This window comes from Erythrolamprus reginae, chromosome 2, assembly GCF_031021105.1.
Source record: "Erythrolamprus reginae isolate rEryReg1 chromosome 2, rEryReg1.hap1, whole genome shotgun sequence".
In the NCBI taxonomy this organism is placed as follows: domain Eukaryota; kingdom Metazoa; phylum Chordata; class Lepidosauria; order Squamata; family Dipsadidae; genus Erythrolamprus; species Erythrolamprus reginae.
The window spans coordinates 250,448,777-250,474,150 of NC_091951.1; the positions used below are offsets into that span (position 1 = coordinate 250,448,777).

Consider the following 25,374-nt stretch of genomic DNA (forward strand, 5'->3'; position numbering starts at 1 on the left):
CCTGTTGGGAAATTTCTCCTTGGTTCTTGGTTGCTTTTTCCCTTGATTAGTTTCCATCCATTGTTTCTTGTCTTGCCTTCAGGTGCTTTGGAAAACAGGTTGATGCTCTCTGCTCTCTGCAGTCCTTCAAATATTGGAACACTGCTTTTGTGTCATCCCTAATCCTTCTTTTCATTAGAGTAGATATACCCAATTAGCACCATCCTTGTTTCTCAACATTTTGTTGATATTGTGGCGACCAAAACTGGATGCAACATGGAATACTAGTGCCCAGTATGAAATTATAATTTACCCTTTTGCAGCAGGAAAGAAGCCCTCACTGTGGTTCAATGTTTTCCCTATTGTATTTTTTAAGCATATTTGGTACGAGAGAGGCTGGCCATGAGAACAACTAACAGACTTCAGTTTTGTAAAAGGGGGAAAAATGACATTCTATGGTAGCTAATAGATGTGCAAAAGAAAATTATAATCTGGAAAGATCGAAACCAGAGAATTTCTGAGATTAGTTGCAGCTTCCTACTTTCTCTTCTCCTGGTAAGTCACTTTCCTGAAGGATTTGCTTGGTGGACTGCAGAATGCCTTTCTGGAGGTTGCTGATCTCAGAATGCAGTTGATCCATTTCATTCTTAAGGTCCTGAATTTCATGGAATTGATCTTCCAGCAGATGTTGAGATTTCCTTGTAATAAAGGAGGGAAAATGGGTGTCAGGATTATACGCAAAACTCTGAAAAACTGTTAAATGGCAAAACAAAAGGATACAAACCCGTTCTATTGTTGCTTCCGTCTAGTGTTGCCTGGATTTTTGCTGTAGACTAGTGTGATACAGCTGGTCCTTGACTTACAACCATTCATTTAATAAGTCTGAAATTACAGTGGCACTGAAAAAAGTGATTTCCGACCACTTTTCACATTTAGGACTGTTGCGGCCAGTGTTCCCTCTAATTTTTTGGGGGGGTGGGCAGAAAAGTATAGTGTCTGAGCGGCAGTTCCTTCGGGACTGGGTGGCACAGAAATAATTAATAAACAAACAAACAAACAAACAAACAAACAAACAAATAAAAAACCCACCCTGTTTTGTCTCAGAGAATTTCAAAATAAAATACTGTACTGTGTGTCTATAACAGTGAGCTCATAATAGGGCAACTCTATCAATATCAAAATGCCACTTAAATAGTTGAGCTAGTTTCAACTAGATTTTGATTTTCTTTCTCTCCTCTTTACTCCCATTCTTTTTCTTTCTCTTTTCCTTCCTCTCTTTTTTCTATCTGTTTCTCTCTCTTCCTCTCTTCCTCTCTCTCTCCTTCCCTCTCACTCTTTCCCTCTCGGCTTCTGGGCAGGTTTGGAAAACTCTGAGTTGATGATGATTTTTAAGTGAGCGATTGCTCACTGCTCAGCTTAGAGGGAACTATGGTTGCGGCCTCCCCATGGTCACATGACAAAGATTCAGATGCTTGGCAACTGATTCATATTTATGACGGTTGCAGAGTCCCAGTGTTGTGATAATCTTTATGCAACCTTTTTATAGACAAAGTCAATTAGGGAAGCCAGATTCATTTAATAACCATGCTATTAACTTAAGAAAGGCAGAGTTTCTTTTTTTTTTTTTTTTTTTTTTGAAAATAAATTTATTAAATATATACAATAAAAACCAGATACAGAAAGACAAAAGAGATATGCATATTGTACATTTTTTACATTCTACTTATGTAGTAATTGGGGAGTGGGAGAAGAGGGTTGTGAAGGGATGGAAGTAGATATAGAAGGAAGGAGGATAGGGAGAGGAAGGAGGGGGGGTTAGATGAGCGAAAACCAGCGTTAGAGCTGGGTCTTTCATGATTTGCGGCCTGTAGTTTGAGTTCGTAGTTGGTGTGTTTTACCCTAAGGCTTTATTGATATGTTTTGAATGTAGTTTTTAGTGCCAATATATATAATTCATTTAGGGGTTTATTTTCTTTGTAAAGTTGGAGTTTGTGTCGATCGATGTTTACAGTTTGTTGTTTCAGTTTGATGTTATGATTTGTGATGTAAATTGCTATTTTTTCAAGTTGTTTTTGTTGGATATTTTTCTTGATGGGTAATTTTTAGATAATTCCTTTTTTTTAACCAGAGGTACCATTTATCCCAAGCTTTGTAGAAATCTGTCTCATCCTTGTTTTGCAGTTCCATTGTTAGTTTGGACATTTCTGCGCATTCCATTATTTTAATCAAGAGTGATAGAGTAGTTGGGGTTTTTTCTTGCTTCCAAAATTGTGCATATAAAATCCGTGCGGCTGTAATAATATGGATTATAATATATCTGTTTTCTTTACTAAAATTTTGTCTTGTGATTCCTAGTAGAAATAGTTCGGGTTTCGCATGGATAGTCTGAGAGGTAATTTGCTCTAGTATAGTTTTAATTTTTTCCCAATATTTTTGGGTGGTTTCACATGTCCACCAGATGTGGTAATATGTACCTGGTTTTTCTCTGCATTTCCAACATAATGGTGATAGATTTGGATACATTTTTGCAAGTCTAGCAGGTGGCAAGTGCCATCTGTAGAACATTTTATAATGGTTTTCCTTATATGAGGTTGCCATCGTTAGTTTATAGTTAGCAGTCCAAATTTTTTCCCATTCGTTTAAATAAATTGTGTATCCAAAGTTTTGTGACCACGCTATCATAGATCCTTTAACTATTTCTTCAACAGTATCGTGTTGAAGGAGGATATTGTATATATTTGATATTTGCTTTTTTTGTGGACCAAAGATTATTTTATCGAGGGGGTTATTTTTTTGGAAGTCTGATTTGTTCTTATCTTCATTATATTTTGATTTTATTTGTAGGTAGTGTAACCAATCTACTTTAATACCTTTTTCCATGAGTTTTTGCTTAGGAATTAGCTCATTATTTTCGTTTAGTAGTTGGTCGTATGTTATAATTTTATCAGGGGTTAATGCATTCGGGTATATAATGGCTTCTGTTGGTGAAATCCATTTTGGGATGTAGAGGTAGTGGTTTTTTTTAATGAAGTGCCAGGTGTTAATTAAGGTTTTTCGGATGTAGTGTGATCTGAAATATGTTGGTATTTTATCTATGTCTGTCATCAGAAACTTGTGCCATCCGGATTGAAGGTCATAGCCTTCAAGTGTTAATATTCTAGAATTTTTAAGTATTATCCATTCTTTCAGTAGGTTTACAATTGAGGCATGGTAGTATAGTTCCATGTTTGGTAACCCAAAACCACCCCTTGACCTATGGTCTTGTAGGTCCTTAAGTTTTATCCTGGCCTTTTTTTTTGTCCATATGAATTTGCGAATTTTTGTGTGTAAGTTTTTGAAAAAGGTCCTATTTAGTTTAATGGGTGCAGTTTGGAAAAGGTATAGAAATCTAGGAAGTATATTACTTTTAATTACAGCAATTTTCCCCATTATAGAGAGTGGGAGTTTCGACCATCTGCAAAAATCTTTGTCCGTTTCATTGATTAGTTTATCGTAATTGTCTTTCTTGATAGTGCTACAATTTGCGGTAATCCATAATCCTAAGTATTTAACTTTTTTGGCAGTTTTTATTTTAGTGGATTCTTCTAATTTCGATATCTGCTTTTTTGTCATATTTTTTGTTATCATTTTTGTTTTTTCTCTATTAATTTTTAATCCAGCAATCTCTCCAAATTTATTTATTTCATTAATTAGGATAGGTGCAGATTTTAAGGGGTCTTGTACAATGAACACCATGTCATCAGCAAAAGCTTGAAGTTTATAGTGTTCATTTTTAATTTTTAATCCTTGGATTTCCTTATTGTGTCTTATTTTATTTAGTAGAACTTCTAGTGCAAAGATAAAGATCAGAGGGGCTAAGGGACAGCCCTGCCTCACTCCTTTTTTTATACTTATTGTTTCTGTCATATCATTGTTTATCAGTATTTTGGCTGTTTGTATTGAGTATATAGTTTTAATGAGTTCTGTAAATTTATTACCAAATTGCATTGACGCTATTTGTGTTGTAAAGAATTGCCAGTATAAACTATCAAAAGCTTTCTGTAGATCTACGAATAGGAATGCTACTGGTTTATCTATGTTTTTATCATAGTATTCTAAAGAGTCCAAAATAATCCTTGTGTTTGTTGTTATGTTTCTTGCCGGAAGGAGGCCATTTTGGTCTGTATGTATTCTAACAGTTAATATTCGTTTAAATCTTTCGGCTATGATGGATGCAAAGATTTTATAATCTGAGTTAAGCAGGGATATTGGACGATAATTTTGAATGTGAGCTCTATTTTGTGTATCTTTAGGTATTAAAGTTATGTAGGCCTCGTTCCAGGAGGAAGGAAGTTTTGAACCCTCGAGTATTTCATTAACAAGGGGTAACATTATAGGCTCCAGAATTTCTTGAAATTGTTTATAGAATTCGGCAGGTATACCGTCTGTGCCCGGGGTTTTATTATTTTTTTGTTTTGTAATTGCACTAGTTAGTTCCATTGATGTTATTTTGTCATTTAGCATATCCTGATCTTCCTTATTTATTTTTTCTGTATTTTCTAAGTTCTTGAATAGATTATTTATTAATTGTTCATTTACGTCATCTTTTTTATATAATTCCTCAAAGAAAGATTTAATTATTTGTTTTTTATCGCTGAGTGTTGTTTTTAAAGCATCTGTATGATCATATAATGCCTCTATAATTTTATCTGCTTTTTGGTGAGCGAGTTTTGCGGCTAACCATCGCCCAGGTTTGTTTGCAAATTCAAAGTGCTTTTGTTTGGCAATCCTTAGTTTATGTGAGAGTTCTTCTTGAGTTTGCAGGTTTATATAATGTTTTGTAATATTCAATTCTCCTAAAATTTCGGCATTGTCTGGTTTCATTTGTAGGGTTTTTTCAAGGTTCTGAAGTTTTATTTTTAGTGTGGATAGGCTGTTTTGTTTCTGTTTTTTCTTTTTCTTTTGGTATGCAATATAGGTTCCTCGCACATAGGCTTTCATTGTGTCCCATAGGTTTTGTGTGGAAGTGTTACCATCATTGTTAATTTGGAGAAACTCACCCAATTGTTGTTTTAACATTTTTTGAAAGTTTTCTTCTTTAAATATTGTTTGGTTCATAGTCCATCGTCTTGAATGGTTATTAGTTGAATCTCTCCATTTCAACAATATGGGGTTATGATCTGCCCAGGAGTTTGGAAGTATTTGTATGTCTGTTACTTCATTGATAAATTCTAAATCAGCCCAGGCCATATCTATGCGGGACCATGACTTGTGAGGAAAAGAGAAAAAAGTATATTGTCTATTGTTTGGATTAAAGTGACGCCATATGTCTTTTAGTGCTAATTCAGTTGTAAGTTGTTCAAAAGTTGTCGGTAGTTGTTTTCTCTTTTTCATTTGCTTAGTGCTTTTATGATCCTTTTTCCTGTCTACTATCGCATTGAAGTCGCCTGTTATTATTATATTTGTTAAGTTTAATTCCGTGATTTTTTGATGTAGCTTTGCATAAAAAGTGGATTGATTTATTGTGGGAGCATAGATTGCGATTATATGTATTTTTTTTGTTCCTGATGTAATTTGTACTATTAATATCTGTCCGTTGTCATCTGTGTAAATTAGTTTAGGGTTAAGTTTAGATTTAATGTATAGTACTACTCCTCTTTTCTTGACTTCAGCAAGGGATGAGAAGATTTCTCCAAGCTTGGGATGGTTTAAGATTAATTGGTCTTGTTTTTTTACATGCGTTTCTTGGAGACAGATTATATCTGCTTTTTGTTGTTCAATTTTGTAGAATGTTTTTTTCCTTTTACTAGGAGAGTTGAGGCCGTTGATATTGATAGAGAATAGTCTTATTTCATTATTCGGTAAGGGTTTTTTGTGATGTAAGTTAGTTTGCTGGTTCTCTTCTTTTCTCCTTTCTCGCCTCCGCTTGAGATCTTGTTGTTGGGCCGTCTCTGCCATATTCTTCTGTTAATTTAAGTCCAGTTTCCTTGTCTGCGAGAGTGTCTTCAGAGCTGATTTCATCCAGGCTAGATTTATCTTTTGATTCTTGCTCCCTAATACATTCCTCATCTACCTTTTTGATGACTTGATCGTAAAAGTCTCTTGCATCTTCTATCGAAGTTATTTTGTATTTTTTGTCAATTAAGGAGATAAGCATGCCCTCAGGTGTCAGCCATCTAAATGGTATCTTGTTTCTGTTGAGTTTATTAGCTAGGGTTTGATAGGGTTTCCGCTTTTCACGCACTCGTCTAGGAACTTGACGAAGGACTATGATCTCTTTTCCTTTATATGATGGAGGGTTTTCCTTTGACATATTGTAGATTTCATCTCTTATAGTACGTTTAGTGAATCTAATATGTACTTCCCTGGGTAGGCGATTTCTTTTTGCGTAACTTGTAGATAATCTGTAAATTTCATCCATTTGCTGATACATTTCCTGTGGGGTTTTATTTGTGATGGGTGCAAGAATTTCTGACATAATCTGAGGCAGGTTCTCTTCACTTGATTCGCTAATATTCTGGAACCTTAAGAAGAATGCTGATTTCTCAAGCTCAAGATTTAAAATGGCCTCTTCCAGATTTTTATTGATGTATTCTGTCCTACTTTCTGCGTATTGCAACCTGGTTTCCATTCTATCATTTTGTTCCTCGATTTTTTGAATTTTTTCATCATTCTGTGTGAGGGTTCCATGCATCATCGCTATCTTCTCATCAAGCTGTCCAACACGATCGTCAATTTTCTTGATCTCTTCCTTGATATCTTCCTTCATTGCACCCATATTTTCCATCATTAATTCATACTTACGATCCATTGATTTCTGCATATTAATCATTATCTCTTGTAGGGAAGCTAGGGTAATGGGTGCAGCTTGGTCTGATTGTACAGCTGATGTTTTGTCAGTAGAAGAGTTTTCTAAATTACGCTGGATGGTCGGAGTTGAAGGTTGAGGTGCTGCCTTCTTCCAAGCTTTAGTACTTGTATTTGTATTAGTAAATGACATTTTGAATATTTATGGGAAAGTCAGACAGGGTATAGCAAGAGATACAGAAATATGGGTTTAGCTTATACTCAAAATGTTCGATACTATTAATTTATATTAATCTTAATAGAATAACTTATAATAAACTTATAGTAGGATAGCTTATAATAATATTATAATAGGCTCTATAATCCACTTCTTAAGACTCAAAAATATCAATATACAGTTCTATGTCAATATCTAATAAGTATTATTAATGCTCTAGATATGGGTATTCAAGAAGGTTAGAGTAGGTTAGAAGAATTGAGTAATTAATAGGTAATGAAAAATAACTTTCAATTAATATATAATAATTAATAGTTATAGTAGTTAAATACAGTTGTTTGACAAATTGTAGTGTTTAGATTGATAGATAGGTAAATAAGTATATAATAAGTAGATAGGTTAACACATCAGCATATATGTATATAGGTCAATAAATAAATAAAGTATTAGTTTAGATATAAATCCGTAAATAAATCTAGCTCAGTAATCCAATTAATTCATAGATTCAATAGATCTCTAGTAATGATGATAATATAACAGTATAAAGTATTATCAATGACAGTATATAGATGTAATGGCAATATATCAATGTAGAATGTTTTCGAAAATGTTTTCAAAAATCAAACAATCAAGGGGTTATTCTCAACATTGCAACAAATCACATATAGAGTATTCAAAAAAGGAAGATAACTGTAACTGGAAAAAGGAGAAAAAGGAGAATAATAGTAGACAGGGATATTCAGGAGTGGGAAGGAAATCCTTTTCTTTTTCTCTCTTCTTGGGCTGATGCAATAGCGCTGAGTCACAGTTCAGTCTCTGAGAGTCTCTGATTAAGGAAATCTCTGACAATCTCTGACAGTCTATCAGTAAGGGAACAGCGTTGTAGAGTTAATAGGGAATCAAAGTTCAAAAGTTTGTAGATTTTTTGTTTGTTTTCTGACAACTGGAACAACAATGCAGAGTCAATATGCAATCAAAAGTGAGGTGAAGTAGTGGGGTTAGACAGAGGGGAGATGAAAGAGAGGGTAAAAAAAAAAGGAAAAAGATTAAGTATATAAAAACCTCCGATTCTTGTGGCTTGTCACCGACTCAGTTCGTTCTAATCCACTTAATCTGTTCAAAAACTTCCTCTTACCATCAAGACATCCAAAACTTTCTCACCCCCCAAATGTTGTGTATCACACGTTGTTTCCAATCTTTCACTGCAAAATCACAAACAGAGTCCAGCAGAAAAAGTTCAGTTGGTATAAGGTTTTAAATCACATCTGCTCGATCTGCCTAGTCTTGTTTGTTCTCTGCCGCCATCAGCCAATTAAGGATCGCAGTCGCCGCTTTTCTCAAAGGTTTTGGCACTCTTCCTTAACAATACAAAGGACACAACAGGGGGTCTTTCATCTGCTATTATCCACAAACAACGATCGATCAAAAGGAATCTCTTCACTTATTTCACTCCAAAGCTTTCACCGCCGCCTTCTCACAGCTTCCTTAATGGAGTCGGAGCGTCACAGCTTCAGGCCGATCTGAAGATCAGTTCTTCGTGTGCTGGCAAAGGGGGTTTCCCTGCTTCCTGGTGGGTCCGCCGACCTCCCTCAGGTACACAAGGAGTTCCTCTATTAAATCACCATCTCTCCAGCTAACTATTGTGGTTACATAAGACTGGATATTAAGGCATTTCCGCTGAATCTGAAGGATGTTAGAATCAAGAAAGGAGATATTAAGCATGCCTGACCCAAATACGGTAAACCAGGGATGTCAAACTCAATTTCATTGAGGGGCGCATCAGGGTTGTGTTTGATCTTGGGGGGAGGTAGGCGTGGCCATAGTGGGCATGGTCAGCTCAACATCACTTAGTGGCAGCAGAGGCACCAAGAAGCCAATCTTTACTGTTTCCAGGGCAGTCCCGCGGGCCGGATGTGGCCCATGGGCCTTGGATTTGACAGCCCTGCCCTAAATATAGTCAGGAATGAATCTTTTTGAATTCAGGGGAACTTACTTCCATAGAAAGGCGGATAGAATTGCAGCTTAAATATTTTCTCCTTGGGTGTGAAAGAATGTTGCACTGTAGTCTCTAACCAAAAGCAAATGCATATTTATCCAGAGAGGACTTCCAATGTGTTTTCAGTCTTAGGATTGCCTCCAAAGGGATTGGTGTAGGCCAGGAATAGGCAAAATTGGCTCTTCTATGACACGTGGACTTCAACTCCCAGAATGCCTGAGCCAATCATGCTAGCTGAGGAATTCTGGGAGTTGAAGTCCACAAGTCATAGAAGAGCCAATTTTGCCTACCCCTGGTGTAGGCCAATGATGGGATTGGACAACCTATTATTTTAACCCTAATGTACATGAGATAAGGTCGGTTGCAGTCGGTGTTAGTGGGGGATCAGAGGTCGAACCCGAGGTCTCTCCATTGTGGGGTGCCTCAGGGGTCGGTCCTCTCTCTCCTGCTATTTAATATCTACATGAAACCGCTGGGCGAGATCATCCAAGGGCATGGGGTGAGGTATCATCAGTACGCTGATGATACCCAGCTTTACATCTCCACCCCATGTCCAGTCAATGAAGCAGTGGAAGTGATGTGCCGGTGCCTGGAGGCTGTTGGGGCCTGGATGGGTGTCAACCGACTCAAACTCAACCCTGATAAGATGGAGTGGCTGTGGGTTTTGCCTCCCAAAGACAATTCGAATTGTCCGTCCATCACCCTGGGGGGGAATATTGACCCCCCTCAGAGAGGGTCCGCAACTTGGGTGTCCTCCTTGATCCACAGCTCACATTAGAGAAACATCTTTCAGCTGTGGTGAGGGGGGCATTTGCCCAGGTTCGCCTGGAGCACCAGTTGCGGCCCTATTTGGACTGGGAGTCACTGCTCACAGTCACTCATGCCCTCATCACCTCGAGGCTCGACTACTGTAATGCTCTCTACATGGGGCTACGTATGAAAAGTGTTCGAAAACTTCAGATCATGCAAAAGGCAGCTGCAAGAGCTATCATGGGCTTTCCCAAAAATGCCCATGTAACACCAACACTCCGCAGTCTGCATTGGTTGCCGATCAGTTCCAGTCACAATTCAAAGTGTTGGTCATTACCTATAAAGCCCTTCATGACACCGGACTAGGGTATCTACAAGACCGCCTTCTGCTGCACGAATCCCAGTGACCGGTTAGGTCCCACAGAGTGGGCCTTCTCCGGGTCCCGTCAACAAAACAATGTTGCTTGGCGGGGCCCAGGGGAAAAGCCTTCTCTGTGGTGGCCCCGACCCTCTGGAATCAACTCCCCGCAGAGATTAGAATTGCCCCCACCCTCCTTGCCTTTCGTAAGCTCCTTAAAACCCACCTTTGTCATCAGCCATGGGGGAATTGAGACATTCTTTCCCCCTAGGCCTTTATAATTTATGCATGGTATGTTTGTTTGTTTGTATGGATGTTTAGTTTTATAATAAGGGGTTTTTAGTTGTTTTTAGTATTGGATTTACATGATGTTTTTTATTACTGTTGTTAGCCGCCCTGAGTCTACGGAGACGGGCGGCATACAAATAAATAAATAAATAAAAAACAAATAAGTAAGTAAGTAAGTAAGTAAGTAAGTAAGTAAGTAAGTAAGTAAGTAAGTAAGTAAAGAAAGAAAGAAAGAAAGAAAGAAAGAAAGAAAGAAAGAAAGAAAGAAAGAAAGAAAGAAGCTTGAGGCTTACATTCCTAGACCAAGGCATGCCTGGCTGGGGAATTCTGGAAATTTGCCAAGGTTGGGCAGCCCTGTCTTAGTTCCTGTAGTTCTAAGCCTGGCTGCATTTCAATAAGCCACATTCCCCGAGATTTGTACAGTTCTTTTCCTTTAAACCATAACTTTTCTTTCATATTTTAGGTTTGAAGGGGGAGAGGCCTCTTTCCAATGTTTTGGTTTATTGGGTGACGATTTCTAGACTTTTTTTTTTAAAAAAAAGCTTGTGTGCATTCTTGTTTTTAACTATTGTATTTTGTAAATTTCCCAGAGTCATGAGATAGATTTAAGCAGTTTATACATTTAATTAATGAGTAAAGTCTTTTTCTTTAAGATATTTTGGAGGGATGTATAATAGCCTTACCAGAGATTATTCAGCTCAGTTTCATACATTTTTGTTAGTTCCTGTTGGAAGGAAAAAAACATATATGATTCAACTTTTATATGAACAATTTGTAACATGGACCTCAGTCATAGTTAACTGTAGTTAATTTATGACCATTTTAGAATATATATATATATATATATATACACACAGTATATGCTTCTTGACTTAAATTCAATTCCATACCTACCCAGCCAGAATTATGCAGTAAATTATAATCTTATCATTTAGTGATTGCCTCAGATAGTGAGAATTTACCATTACATAGATGATGAAAAACTAACTTTGGAATCAATAACCACATTTATCTTTACAACATCATTTGGTTACCTATCCACATTGCCTTGTGCTTATCCCATACCCTCTGGTAGAGCCAATACATTTTAATTTATGTTTGCTTGTTTGTATCCTACTTTCCATTATATATATATATTTACAAAATATCCCAAAATACCTTCTTCCTCTTATTTTCCCCACAATAACAATCTGAAGTGAGTTAAGGTGAGTGTGTGTGACTGAGCCAAGATCACCCAGCTGACTTTCAAGGTTAAAGCAGCACTAGAAATCAGTGTCTCCTGGTTTCTAAGCCAGCATTTTAATTGCTATATCAAACCCAAGCAAGCTGTCACTTCCTGAGCTGCTTGTTTGTGTAGCAGTGGTTACTCCAAAACTGCTGAGAACAACTTAACAGGCTCAGTTGTGTAACGTTAATTAGTTGATTACAGCCTGGAAGCAGCTGCTGCCTGGAATTGACAAAATCCTAGTCACTTTCACCCCTGAAGGCATTTGCCTCCCAAGAAGCTGCAGCTACACTCCTTTCAATGCATATTCCCCATCATGTACCTGTTCACTCTCTTTCCAGTGAATGTAAATGCAAACACCATTCCCATTTTTTCTAATTATCTCAGTGCCAGGGTAAGCATTTCAAACGATGGGGAGTAGGGGAAAGGGGGCATATGATTTGGCCTTTTCTCCAGGTTCTTCATAAATTGAGTTCTCCCTACACCTTCCACACTGCTTGGAGCCCCTCCCTTATGATACCAGGTTGCAACGCCTTGGTCCCTTCAGCCTTGAAAGACGGCGTTTAAGGGGCGACTTGATCGAAGTGTATAAAATCATGCATGGGATAGAAAAGGTGGATAGAGAAAATTCTTTTCTCTATTACACAATACTAGGGCAAGGGGGCACTCCTTAAAGCACATAGGTAAGAAAGCGAGGACAAATCAAGGGAAATATTTCTTCACCCAGAGGGTCGTTGGTTTATGGAATTCAGCTGTCAGCCTTGATAGCTTCAAGGCAAGATTAGACAGATTCATGGATGCCAAGTGTATCGGTGGTTATTGAAATGGATGTCCATGTGCCGCCTCTATGTTGGTTGAGGCAGGCAGGATTCCCTTGTGTACCATTTGTTGGGGGTCAAGGGAAAGGGAGGGGTTTGCCTTCTCCTTCTGCTCAAGATCCCCATGTACAATTAGGGGGCCAATGTGTAACACAGAATGCTGGACTCGATGGGCTTTGGCCTGATTCAGCATGGCTCTTCTTATGTTCTTATGCTTGGGTTCACACAACTGTTTGGGGTTATATCCTAATGCTGTAAAGCAGGGATGTCAAACTCATGTTGTCATGTTGTCATTATGTGACGTATTGTGACTTTTCCCCCCTTCACTAAACCGGGGTGTGGGGGTGGCCAGTGTGTGATGCAGCTGTGCCATGATTGTGACACCCCTGCTTCAAAGCAAGGGAAAGCTGAAGTAAAATAATAAGCAGAATTGTGGTCATGTGATTTTTTGCTTAGTGACAGCTTTGCTGAACAACGGAGTTGTAGTTTGTCAATTGCAGTCACTAAATAAGGAGTACCTATTTTTGGAGAATGCAAAAGTAGTGGAGCCAAGTTTGCTACTTGAGCCATTCTTTTATATTTAAAAAATAAAATCCAGATTTTAACTGTCACTTCCATGATGACAGATTATACACAAATTCACTTGCTGTTTTCCAGATACAACATTTCTGGTAGCCTCAAAACCCAAGAAAACAAATGTGAACATCATCTTTGATGGCCTCTTATTATCGAGCAAGGGCTTGTTTCCATTGAGAATTGTTACTGAAGAAAGGATCTTTGTGTGTGGCAGCCTTTTTGTCTTGAGACCAAATTCTCAAATTCTCTATGAGTTCCCCAATCTGTCCCCAAACTATTTCGATGACTTCCTTTTCTGTCCCTTACATGCAATGGTGTTTACCTTGGATGACAGGCCATCAGATAATTGCAGGTATTGACAAGCAATGTAAACGGTGCCTGTAAGAAACAAACAAAACTGGGAAGTTTCTACAATGAACTCTACAAATACCTTTTGTCTTGAAGCTTCATGTCCAAGAAATTGCTAAAATTACACAGAATATTAGGAAAGATGTTCCTCTAGCATGTTATCCTCTTTTCTCAAAACTCTTTAAGAAGGACATTAATCCTACCTACACTGAAATTTGGCAACTTTTTTTTTAAACAATATTTTTATTGATTTTTAACAACACAACATAAAATAGTGCATAATGAATTGTGCCCACCACCCCGACACACACACATTCCCCACCACCAAATTGGGGGAGTTTCTTGTATAGTCCACTTAACCCAAGAGCAATATATCTGTTTACATATTATAGAGTGATTCCAATTTATTTCTTGTAGCTTGGTCTCGGATTCTGCTCATCATATATCGTCATACCTTGTCCCACCATCCCATCAGCTGTCCCAACTCAGTTTCATTATCCGAATTTATCCTTTTTTCCATAATTTCAAATTGAATGTGGTCCATCATGTACCCATACCAATTTTGCATTGTCCATTTTGTCGCATCCTTCCAACCCAAAACTATTACTGCCTGAGCGCTTTCTAGTGCTGCTTTTTTTATTTCTCTAAATTCTCCCATCGCCTTGCTTTTTACTAGTACTGCCATTTCCTTAGTGATTGTCCATTGTATATTTAGCATTCTATTGATATCCTCTTTCACTTTTTGCCAAAATTCCTGCACTATCGGGCATTCCCAAAACATATGCATGAACACTCCTTTGTCTGGACACCCATGCCAACAATTCCCCCTGACATTCTGCTGAAAGTGTGCGAGTTGAACGGGAGTAAAATACCACTTATGTAATATTTTCCTTCTCATTTTCCTGATTGTTGTATTTTTAATTTTCCTTATATTTTCTACTATATTTTCCATCTCTTGTACCTCTACTTGTATCTCATTTTGCCACCATTTAGTCAATCCATCAATCATATCCCCTTTTGACTGCACTAGCAATTTATATATATTGGTTGCTTGCGCCTTTATCCCCTCACTTTTTTCTCTTATTATTTTCTCTAACCCTGTCTCCTCCCTCCATAGTACTTCTTTATTCTCCCTTTCATTAAGATATTTACATATTGCATTAATTTGTAGCCACCTTCCCTTACCTAACCACCATTCTATATGATTTCTACTTGGCCTGCCATCCTTCTCGTATAATTGTTCTATCTTATTTGTCCCTCTTCCCTTCAACTCTCCTATAACCCTATTTAAATTCGTTTCATTTTATCTATTTATTACATAAAGCGATGACGGTTTAGATTTATATAATCCTATTTTCCCCTGCCATTTTTTCCAAATTTCCATAGTCCCTTTCATGGGGCCTATTAATTTACCTAAGTCGCTCCTGTTCCACTTTCTAAATATTAATTCTCTATTCTTCATCCCGTTTATCTGTTTTTCCAATTTCACCCATTTATTTTCACATAATTGCAACTCCATTAACCTTTCCATTTGAAAAGCTTCCCTATACAGCTCCAAACATGGAACTCCCCATCCCACCTTTTTCATTCGCAATTAACCACTTTTTTCCTTACTCTTGGTCTCTTATCTTCTTCAATCCAATAATTTAGTTTTTTGTCCCACTCTTTAACCTTACATGCGGATAGCCCCCCCCCCCCCGGCAGCACCTGAAAAGGGTACATCATTTTGGGAGCTATCATCATTTTTAATGCTCTTATTTTAGCGAGTCTCCTTAGCTTTTTCTCTTTCCAGCTCCTCATCTGTTTCAACATTTTCCTCCATATTAATCTATAATTCATCTCTTCAATTTTCACTGGGTTTTTCAAAAACCAAATTCCCAAATATTTTATTTTTTTAAGTACTAATTTCAACCCTGATTCTTTCCTGATTTCTATCTGTTCTCTCTGATCTGTATTTAAACACATAATCTCTGATTTTTCCATATTAACCGACAGTCCCGATTCCTGTTTAAACTCTTATAAAATGTTTATTTGGCAACTTTATTGAACACTGGGTGCGTTCTCTCCTTCCTTTTGAAAGAATAGAAAAGCTTTTTAGTTTTATAAACACCGAGTAATATAGAAGTGCATCTAAGAAAAATATCACCACACACAACCATTTCCCACTACCTGAAGGAGCATTTAAAATCTCACTTTTTTCTACCGATACTTACCATTCAAACAGCCTTCATTTACTTCAACCACCTACCCAAATTGTCTCTTACAGAAGCTCTTTCAGTACTGAGAGAAAAATCTGTATCTGAGAAAAAGGTGAACGGTCATAGGATATACAATAACATGCCCTTGTTTGCAGGTTGGATACTTCCGCTGTGCAGTTCCATGCGTATTCATCCTGCAAGAATCTGCAGTTGGATCCTGGTTCAGAGGAGCAGGAGTTGGAGCTGGGACTGTCCAACAGGGAAGACATAGTCCTCTATAAATGAGTGGAAAGTCGAGGGCATGAGGATGAGGAAGTCCCAAGTCCGTCTGGCAGTGGGAGTCGGAGGGGGGGGGCAACCGGATGGGGATCCTCCTGCAGGAGCAGAGCAGCTGCACAGGACCAACAGAGATGGTAGCCTCTCAGTGGTGGGCTGCTACCTGTACGCCTCGGAGCTCCATTCCGCTAGATTGCGCAATTTGCGTGAAACCACTCTGATGCCGTCTTCAATATTCTGGTGACTGGCGCCATCTTTTTTTTTAAAAATCCTGTGAGGGGATACCCAGGTGCATGAAATGTCATTGATTTTTTGCTTCCCCACGTGTGTGGAAGCAAAAAATCACCGAAATTGTATGCGAGCGAGCGTCCCCTCAGGAGATTTCAGCAAGTTTTTGTTTCCTGCGCATGCGCAAAAGCAAAATCACATGTGGGAACGCACGCACAGGCGCACATCCATGACCATCCGAATGAGTAGGATGCCCGTGCAGCGCACCGGTATGCAGGTAAGTGGAACCCGCCGCTGCTCTAGACTGCCTCTGACAAAGAACGGATGAGGAGAGCAGAGTGGAGAGGGGCACAGAGGAGATCAGCGAGGTTGCTTACAAGGAAGCAGCCCCGTCCTTCCTCAGAAGGAAAGCTGGGGCAGGTTGATTGAATCAGATGCTTGAGAAGGTGTGTCTGTCGGGAACACTTGCTTGTTTTGATGTGCTTCTTCCCAGCTTCACTGGATCCTGTTCCTTGAATTTTGGGCTTGGTCTCAGCTCTCAGACTTTAGACTCTTGGACTATTATTTGGTTGCTGGAACTCTGGACTTATTTCCAGTGAAGGGCTACCAAAATTTTACTACCACATTGTGGGCGTGGCTTATGCAGGACGCCCTGCATTTTCTTTCAACATCTTTCAATGCAAATTGGGTGCTCTGGGGCAGAGCTCCATTTTTGCTACCCCACTGCGTCACCCCCCCCATCCAGGCAGTAGCCCCACCCCAGCTTATCACCATCTTTCCTCGTGGGACTTTGTTTGTAAACTCAGAGTGACGGAAAAGCATTAGTGGGTTGTGATAATGAGCAATAAGGAAACCTTCCTTAACCACTGCCTTGCCCACCTGGCGTGAGTTAAAACATGAACTTTTCTGGGTAAAATCTGGCACATTGGGACTTCTGACACTCAGGTCGTCGACACAAGCACCTTTTTTGTTCAATCCATGAGAACCTCCTGCTAGTCAGATGGTTTTTTTTTCAAATCTCAAGTGGAAGTACTTACCATAAATGACTGAGGCAGCTATGGTGAGCAACATCAAGCATTTCACACAGTTTTCCCTTTGGCTTCTGTGGAGGAAGGTAGGATCATTAAGGAAAAGTCAATAGACGGGAAAATTCTTAGGATAAAAATTCTAAGGATAAGAATGAGAATTTTGATAGTGGCGAAGGCCACTCAAGGGCATTGCTCGTTCTTTTCCCAACCAGAGAGGTTTATTAACAAGTCATTCTGAGGGTTGCTGCTGCTTCATGTTTTTTCTCTCTCCTCTTTTTTCCTTGCTTGATATCTGCCATAAAACAATGCATGGTGTGATGTCATCAAACAGGGTGTTTCCTTAACCTCTAGTGCCAATGGTATCACACTATACATTATGGCTATGCTAGCTGTTGCATGAGAAAGGGAAGAAACACCTAGGACAGGGGTAGACAAAGTTGGCTCTTCTATGACTTGTGAACTTCAGCTCCCAGAATTCCTGAGCCAGTCATACTAGCTCAGGAATTCTGGGAGTTGAAGTCCACATGTCATAGAAGAGCCAACTTTGCCTAGCACTGACCTAGGAAGATGCATCTATTGAGTTCAACCAGTTCAGCTTAAGGTGTTGGCAACATTGTTAGGTATCAGATAGGGGCCTTTCGCAAACTGGATATGCAGATATGGAATTGGAAATTGCCTGCATGTAAAATAGGTCAAGCATCAAATTCTAGGCAATGCTCAGGTTATTACATTGCTTGAGATATGGAAAAGCAGAAGTGAGAGTAAAATAAATAGTAGAGTTGATGAAAACCAGCAAGAGGATCAGCAGAAAGACTACTTGTGAAGTAGAGGAAGACATAACATAAGCTTTCTTCCTGCAAGTAATGGAGGAGAGAGGCAGCTTGAGTCTATGCAAAGGATTCAAGAAGTCCATGGGTGTTTCAGCTGGGTTTATTTCAACATGGCCAACTCTCCATAGGATGATTTACTGCGGGACAAGAATTACACTAATATCAAAGAAATGGTGGAATAGAATCACTGAAGAATGGAAAATTTAATATTTTAAAATTTATTTTAAATAATAAAATTGAATTGTTAAATTGTCCCATGGCGAGTTGTCCTGATGTGAGTTGGCCATGGTGAATTGACAGTGGCAGGTTTTGTTGCAGCAACTTGGCTGGGCTGGATTGATTGATTCATTCATTGGTTGATTGGTTGATTGACTGATTCATTCATTCTTTCATTCTTTCATTCATTCATTCATTTGTGTTTCTGAATGGTTGTCCCATTTCCATTCCCAACTAAGCCAGTGTGGACAACTTTCACCACCAAAGAAATTGCTGAATACGTTGGCTGGAGAAGATATGTGGTTTGGAGAATCTGAGAGAAGTAGACTTGAATTTAGAGGGAAGGACTTGGGACTAGGAAGAGAGAGAGAGAGAGAGAGAGGAACTGCAAATGGGACCATGCAGAATCTGTTACTTTTAAAGTCAAGGAAGGAAGAAATTAAGGATAATTAATTTGTGCATAAAAGGCACCATTAAAACACAATAATTGAATATTTTATAGTTATAATACATTATTTTAATATATAACATGGATTTATAAACAAAATAATTTTAAAATATTTAAATTCATGGGGATGTGCATGCAGGTGCAGGGTCGGACACATGGGTCAAAAATGCATGCAGGGAGTGGAGGGGCAGGGGGTCACTTGCATATGCAGGGAGTGGGGGAGCATAGGGGGAGTGCGCACATATGCGGGGTGTAAGCAGGGGAGTTGCATGGGCAATTGCGAGGCTGGGGGGGTGTCGCACACGAATTGCATTATGGGTGTGCAAGTATGCTTTCGGCAAGTGACAATAAAAATGTTAGTCACCAATGTGTTAGGGTAACACCTCTTTAGCCTATTTAAAGTCTTTCATGTCATCTAATATATGATATTTTCAACCTCTACCCCACCCAACGTAGAACTTCTGTGATGGAGAAGACGATTAGATGCAGAGTTAGCTGTCTTGATTATGATGTCATTCCAAAAGAGGTTTTGGACATTTTTACATTGCTACTTACCTAATACAGCAGCAGAATTTTCGAAGACAGCAGAGAAAAGAAAACACAATAATGCTAGGGATGCAGCCTATGGTTTCTGTGAAACAGAACAATTCACAAAACAATTAAGGTGTTGATTCTGAAGGTTTATAAAGTAACTGGGAATATACTTGTTTGGTCATCTGATCTGCCTGAGGACTAAGATAATAGCATTTAGACTTATATAGCGCTTCACAGTGCTTTCCATCCTTCTTTAAGCGGTTTACAGAAAATAAGCATATTGCCCCCAACAGTCTGGATCCTCATTTTTCCCACCTTGGAAGGATGGAAGGCTGAGTCCATCTTGAGCCTACTGAGATTTGATCTGCCAAACTGCTGGCAGCCGGTGATCAGTAGAAGTAGGTTGCAATACTGCACCTCAACTACTGCACCACCAAGGCTCATCAAAATACCTTCCTAGCAATAAATAAATAAATAAAATTGGTAAATTCACAATTCAAACTCTTGGCAAATACAACAGTTAGCCCTATTTGCTCTATGCACCATCTATGCTGTTGCTATGTGTGATTCATCATGTCATAGCCTGAGATATAGAATTAAACCCTATTTTAGCAAATAGTGGAACATTAAACTCCAAAATAAAATAGTAGGTTGCACTGAGATTTAGATCTTCATCCCATTTTAACAAATAAGGATCTCCAAATTACTGATATGCAAAATTATTTACAAGGAAGGGGCTCAATCTGAAACACAGTACAGTGGTACCTCTACTTACGAACTTAATTCGTTCCGTGACCAGGTTCTTAAGTAGAAAAGTTTGTAAGAAGAAGCAATTTTCCCACAGGAATCAACGTAAAAGCAAATAATGCGTGTGATTGGGGAAACCACAGGGAGGCTGGAGGCCCTGTTTCCTCCCAGGAGATCCCTAGAGAGGCCCCATAGAGGCTTCTCACTGCCTTTTCTGGCCCTGTTTTGTCCCAGGAGATTCCTAGAGGGGCCCCACAGAGGCTTCTCCCTGCCTTTTCCGGTTACAGTTTTGGAGGCTTGGGTTTGTAAGTGGAATAGGTTCTTGAGAAGAGGCAAAAAAATATTGAATACCCGGTTCTTATCTAGAAAAGTTTGTAAGTAGAGACGTTCTTAGGTAGATTATAGGTAAACTGTACATTATATTAACATAGCCAATCAGTACTATTGACCTTAGATTCAATCCAGAGAAGATTGGGCCTTCTTAAATCTTACTAAAAGCAGATGGACTTTTAGAGTTAAATGCTCATTTATTATATCCAATGGGTCAGCCTTAGTAGTGGACATTTTCTGAGATGAACTGTCCCTTTATACATATAGGAAGATGTACAGTAGATGAGTAAAATGGGTGAGGATATTCTCAAATTGGTCATTCCTGCATTTTAGAGCTTACTATAGGCTTGGATGAACACATAAGATTCTGTATTACAGAACTGGTGTTCCAGAAAAGCATGAGGTGAAACAACTTGCTACTATCATTCTATCAAAAAAGCACCTTTGGGACAATTGTTGGGTCAAGTAGATAAGAAAGAAACTCCAGAAGAGTTTGTATTTGCCAATCTACTTAAATATTATTCCATTATTATTAGGATTGTTGTTGTTGTTGTTGTGATGATGATGATGATGATGATGATGATGATGATGATGATGTCTTAAAGACTAAACAATATGATACTCTAAAGTTGGAAGTTGTCTTGGAGGATTAACTTCCATCCCTGATTAAAGGCTGGTCTAACTTCTGCTTGAATAACTTTAGTTATGAAATGCACCATATTTTCAGGAAAGCTGTAGGAAAGTGGAACTGCTACATACTCAGCATACTTTCAGATGAAGCTGTGGAATCAGATGACGAGTGGCTACAGCAACTCTCACCAGCAATGACTCCTCCTGTCGAAGAAAACCCATTCTCATTATCCAATCATCACTATTATCCTATATCAATAATTTCTGTAGACAGACTGGATTTGCAGTATCTGATCTGACTTCCATCTGCATCAATATACATTTCTACAATCTGTACAGTAGTTTGTTTTCTTTCCTATTCTTGTATCTTGGCCCTCTTGAATGCATCAATTGCAAGAGAGATAACATATGAGGGTAAATGCAAAATTATGCAGGGGTCTCCAACCTTGGTAACTTTAAGTCTGGGGGACTTCAACTCCCAAAAATTTCCTAGCCAGCAGTGATGGCTGGGGAATTGTGGGAATTGAAGTCCTCTAGGCTTAAAGTTGCCAAAGTTGGAGACTCCTACTTTAGTGGATTTGTATACACTGCATAGATCTAAACTAGCAAAAAGATTCAAGATGCAATCCTGACATATTTTCTCTGGATTTTTTTTTAAAATCCCTGGCCTCTAATCATTAGTGGGTATCCAAAGCCTAAATGTTTCTTAGACTTACCCCCCTTGTCTTCTCTCTGATCATAAATTGAAGACATCTGGCTAGATGAGGTAGTAGATGTCCTTGGACAACCTCCTGAAGAATTAAGCAGGAACCAGCTGAAAGAAGAAGAGTTGCAAATGCTCTACAAATGTACTGTTATATTGGGGTGCCGGCTTTTTTAATTACCGTGAAAAATACGAACACTTTAGCATTGAGCCATAGCACATAGACGTATATACCACTTCATAGTGCTTTACTGTCCCCTCTAAGTGGTTTAAAGAGTCAGCATATTGCCCTCAACCACCTGGGTCCTCATTTTACCGATCTCGGAAAGATGGAAGGCTGAGTTAACCTTGAACCGGTCAGGTTTGAACTTCTGGCAGTGAGCAGTGAGTGAGCCTGCAATGCTGTGTTCCAACCACTGTGCCACCACGGCTCCTAAATAAAGCTTTTTTCATGCTTTTAGCTGTCATTGGGGGCTGCCTGAAATACAATGCATTATCCTAAGAATGATGTTCCTTAGTGTCTTCACTCCATCCATTGTGTCAACAAAGCATATTAAAATACTATTTGCTATTCCTAAAAATTGGTTCTAGCCTACAGTTTCCCCAAAATGGTGTAACTGTCCTGCAGCAATGAAGACAGGATCCAGGGGAGGTGCATGAAAAACCTTTTAACCTCATTGTTACACCCATCTTTCCCAAAATTTCATTGTATTGTTTTCATTGTTCATGTGAGTTCATGTGGACTATGAAAGGGAGATGTGTACATTTAAATTATACTTTTTCCCAATACTTTTTAATATTCAATAATTAAAGCACAAAATCCAAAGAGGGAAAAAATTAACAGAAGCTAATCTAAATTAAAACATTTTCAAAAAGATGTGAGTTAAAATGACAAAAATAAATAAAACATATCATCCCTACTAGTTGAACACTGACAAATACAGTATATTGCAACAATAATAGCTCTCTCCCTTGCAAAAGAGGTCCCAGTTTCATAAACTTCTACATCTATTTGCAGCCCAATTTGACCTATCATACATTTTATATAGACTGCTCAAAAAAATAAAGGGGACACTTAAACAGCACAATATAACTCCAAGTAAATCAAACTTCTGTGAAATCAAACTATCTACTTAGGAAGCAATACTGATTGACAATCAATTTCACATGCTGTTGTATACATTCAACTTTGTACAGAACAAAATATTCAATGAGAATATTTCATCCATTCAGATCTACATGTGTTATTTGAGTATTCCCTTTATTTTTTTGAGCAGTGTGTGTGTGTGAAGAAAAATAGTTAAAGCCCTCCTTAGGGCTTTAAAAAAACTTTATTCAGAGAGAATAACAATGAAAGAGCTTGCAAGCCAGTAAGAGCTGGGAACATCATTAGCACCTGGAAAGAAACATTCGCAGCAAGTAGAGCAATGGAAAAAACCCTGCAAAGACTTAGGGCTTGTAAAATATTTTTAGCAGGGAATAACAGTGAAAGAGCTTGCAAGCCGGTAAGAGCTGTGAACATTGTTAGTACCTGGTTAGGGAAGGAAATAAACTTATTGAGAGCAAGTTAGAGCAATGAAAAAACCCTGCAAAGAATTAGGGCTTAGAAAACATTCTTCACAGAGAGAAACAATGAAAGAGCCTGCAAGGTAAGAACTGGGAAGATCGTTAGCAGCTAGTTAGGGCTGGAAAAAAGCTACATTTAGAGTATAAGATGCACCCTAATTATCAACCTCTTTTAGGGAGGGAAAGGGTGTGTCTTATACTCCAAAAATACGGTATTCGTTATGTTACAGTAACTAAATCCATGCATTCTTCTTACTTCTTTGACTGGGTCTTGCCCGATCCTCTTGTTGCCCTGGGATTGCTACCTTGCTCAGCAGGGTTATCTTGAAAACCTGGCATTGCTTGAGCTGGATACCTCCGCACAGAGCGTCTCCCATCCATGACTGAAAGGACAACGTGACAATTGGACGTATTTTGAAAGAATTCTGTTGGTTGCTTCTAAATTATTGTGCTCTCAAAATCTCAGCACCAAAAAGTTACATGCACAAACAAGCACCCTGCTTTCCACATTCATCAAAATCGCCTCCATTCTGTCTTTCCAATGCACTTCTGTGATGTGTGCAGATTAACCGCCTGACCTCCAGCGTGTGATTCACAATAGGCCTACAGTGAAGTATACATGATCATCTCATGACATCACAATAGGGCATATGGTATTGCCAGCAGAGAATTTTGTTCCTCTTTGGAGCATACTTCTGCATATTCGTAGAGGCGTTTTTGGTGTTAGCCAAATAGAAGCCGAAACTCATGTGTCCATCACAAAAATCCTTTAATCAAGTTATTTAGGGAAGGATCAGAAAGGAAGGGTACATACTTTGTCTCAGTTGCAAAAGCAGGAATATCTGAGGGACCATCTCCTACCGATCACATCTACCCAAGCCATCAGAACAGGGAGGCGGGGAATGTTGTAGGTCCCATCCCCGAGGGAGATACACCTGGTGGGACCCAGAAGAAGGGCTTTCTCCGTGGTGGCTCCCTTTCTTGGAACATCATTCCCAGTAGTGGGTCCTAAAACATGTTGCTATTGGTTCATGCATGCACTTGTGCACACATTCAACACTTCTGCGCATGCATCCTGGGCAGGTGGGTGGAGCCTTCCATCACCACTACTACCAGTTCGCAGAACTCGGGCGAACTGGGAGCAAGCCACCACTGTATTTCCCACAGAGATTAGAATGGCCCCTACTCTTTACACTTGTGGAAGGCGCTGAAGACCTGGTTCTCCAAGTGGGCCTGGGGAACCCAGAATGGAATGGAGCCCATTAAATGGCTCGTGTGATCTGCTACTGCCAGGGTAGGGAATGGGGTAGGGGGTGATTTTATTATATTATACTATATTGATTTATTTGATTCTTTTTATTAGCTTTATTGTTTCAAATGTGGTTTTATATTCTGTAAGCTGCCTTGAGTCACTATGGGTGAGTAATATAAAACAATATAAAACAAACAAACAAATAAATTGATCCCAGATTCAGTTCTTGGACCTGCAGTGGAGATAATGGTTTACTAAATACATCAAACTAACCTTCCTTTGTTTCTAACTAACCCTCTTCTAAAAAGTTGCTTGTTATAATCATCTTCTTTGGCACAATCCAGAGAACGTATGTGTTGTGAAAAGATCTAACATTTTGCTATATTTTTTTCCTATTAACAGATGATAGTACTTTCTGCACCATCTGAAATAGAAGTTGATCCAGAAAATCTGATCTCTGAGAATGCCTTTTTCCTTCATTGGGAGCAATTCTCAGTATGAAATATGAGGATTGAAAGCTAAAGGACTTTTTAAATTTTATTCTATTTTATCCAAATCACACAAATTTACTGCCAGGTGAAGAAGAAGAAAAATAAATGAGTTGAAGTGCTGGATACTTTCACTAGACGTCAGTCTTACTTTATATAATAAACAGCTCGTGATCCCTTGTGGATGATTCTTCCAGAGATCCCTATTTCCTTAATTAAATGGAGAAACAGAATGAAAAAAACAAAAAGGGATTGGGAACAAAACTTTCTGCTTGGATCCCCATTGAGGTTGCTTGTGGGAATCTGGGAGGGAGTTCAGAAATGAACCCTCTTCAGCTGACCGAGGAAATTGCCTGCTTGTGGAAGGGAACAAAGGAAGCTGTAGACCAGTAATGGTGAACCTATGGAATGGGTGCCACAGGTGGCACGCGGAGCCATGTCTGCTGGTATGTGAGCCATTGCCTTAACTCAGCTCCAATGAGCATGTGTGTGCTGGCCAGCTGATTTTTGGCTCACACAGAGGCCCTGGGAGTTTTTGGTTTCTAGAGAGCCTCAGGAG

General features: G+C 38.9%; 1 protein-coding gene across 1 annotated transcript in view; it reads right to left on the reverse strand.

Annotated features, from left to right (window-relative positions):
• Positions 1 to 25,374, reverse strand: part of LOC139159552 (SUN domain-containing protein 3-like) — a 61,958-nt gene that overhangs the window by 9,925 nt on the left and 26,659 nt on the right. Inside the window, exons 3-11 of the mRNA XM_070736863.1 lie at positions 24,269 to 24,308; positions 23,332 to 23,458; positions 21,523 to 21,620; positions 20,936 to 21,010; positions 19,121 to 19,196; positions 17,081 to 17,145; positions 13,316 to 13,371; positions 11,058 to 11,098; positions 521 to 677 (exon numbers count right to left, since the gene is read on the reverse strand). Of these exons, the coding sequence (XP_070592964.1) occupies positions 521 to 677; positions 11,058 to 11,098; positions 13,316 to 13,371; positions 17,081 to 17,145; positions 19,121 to 19,196; positions 20,936 to 21,010; positions 21,523 to 21,620; positions 23,332 to 23,458; positions 24,269 to 24,308 (735 nt within the window). The remainder of the gene's footprint in view (positions 1 to 520; positions 678 to 11,057; positions 11,099 to 13,315; positions 13,372 to 17,080; positions 17,146 to 19,120; positions 19,197 to 20,935; positions 21,011 to 21,522; positions 21,621 to 23,331; positions 23,459 to 24,268; positions 24,309 to 25,374) is intronic.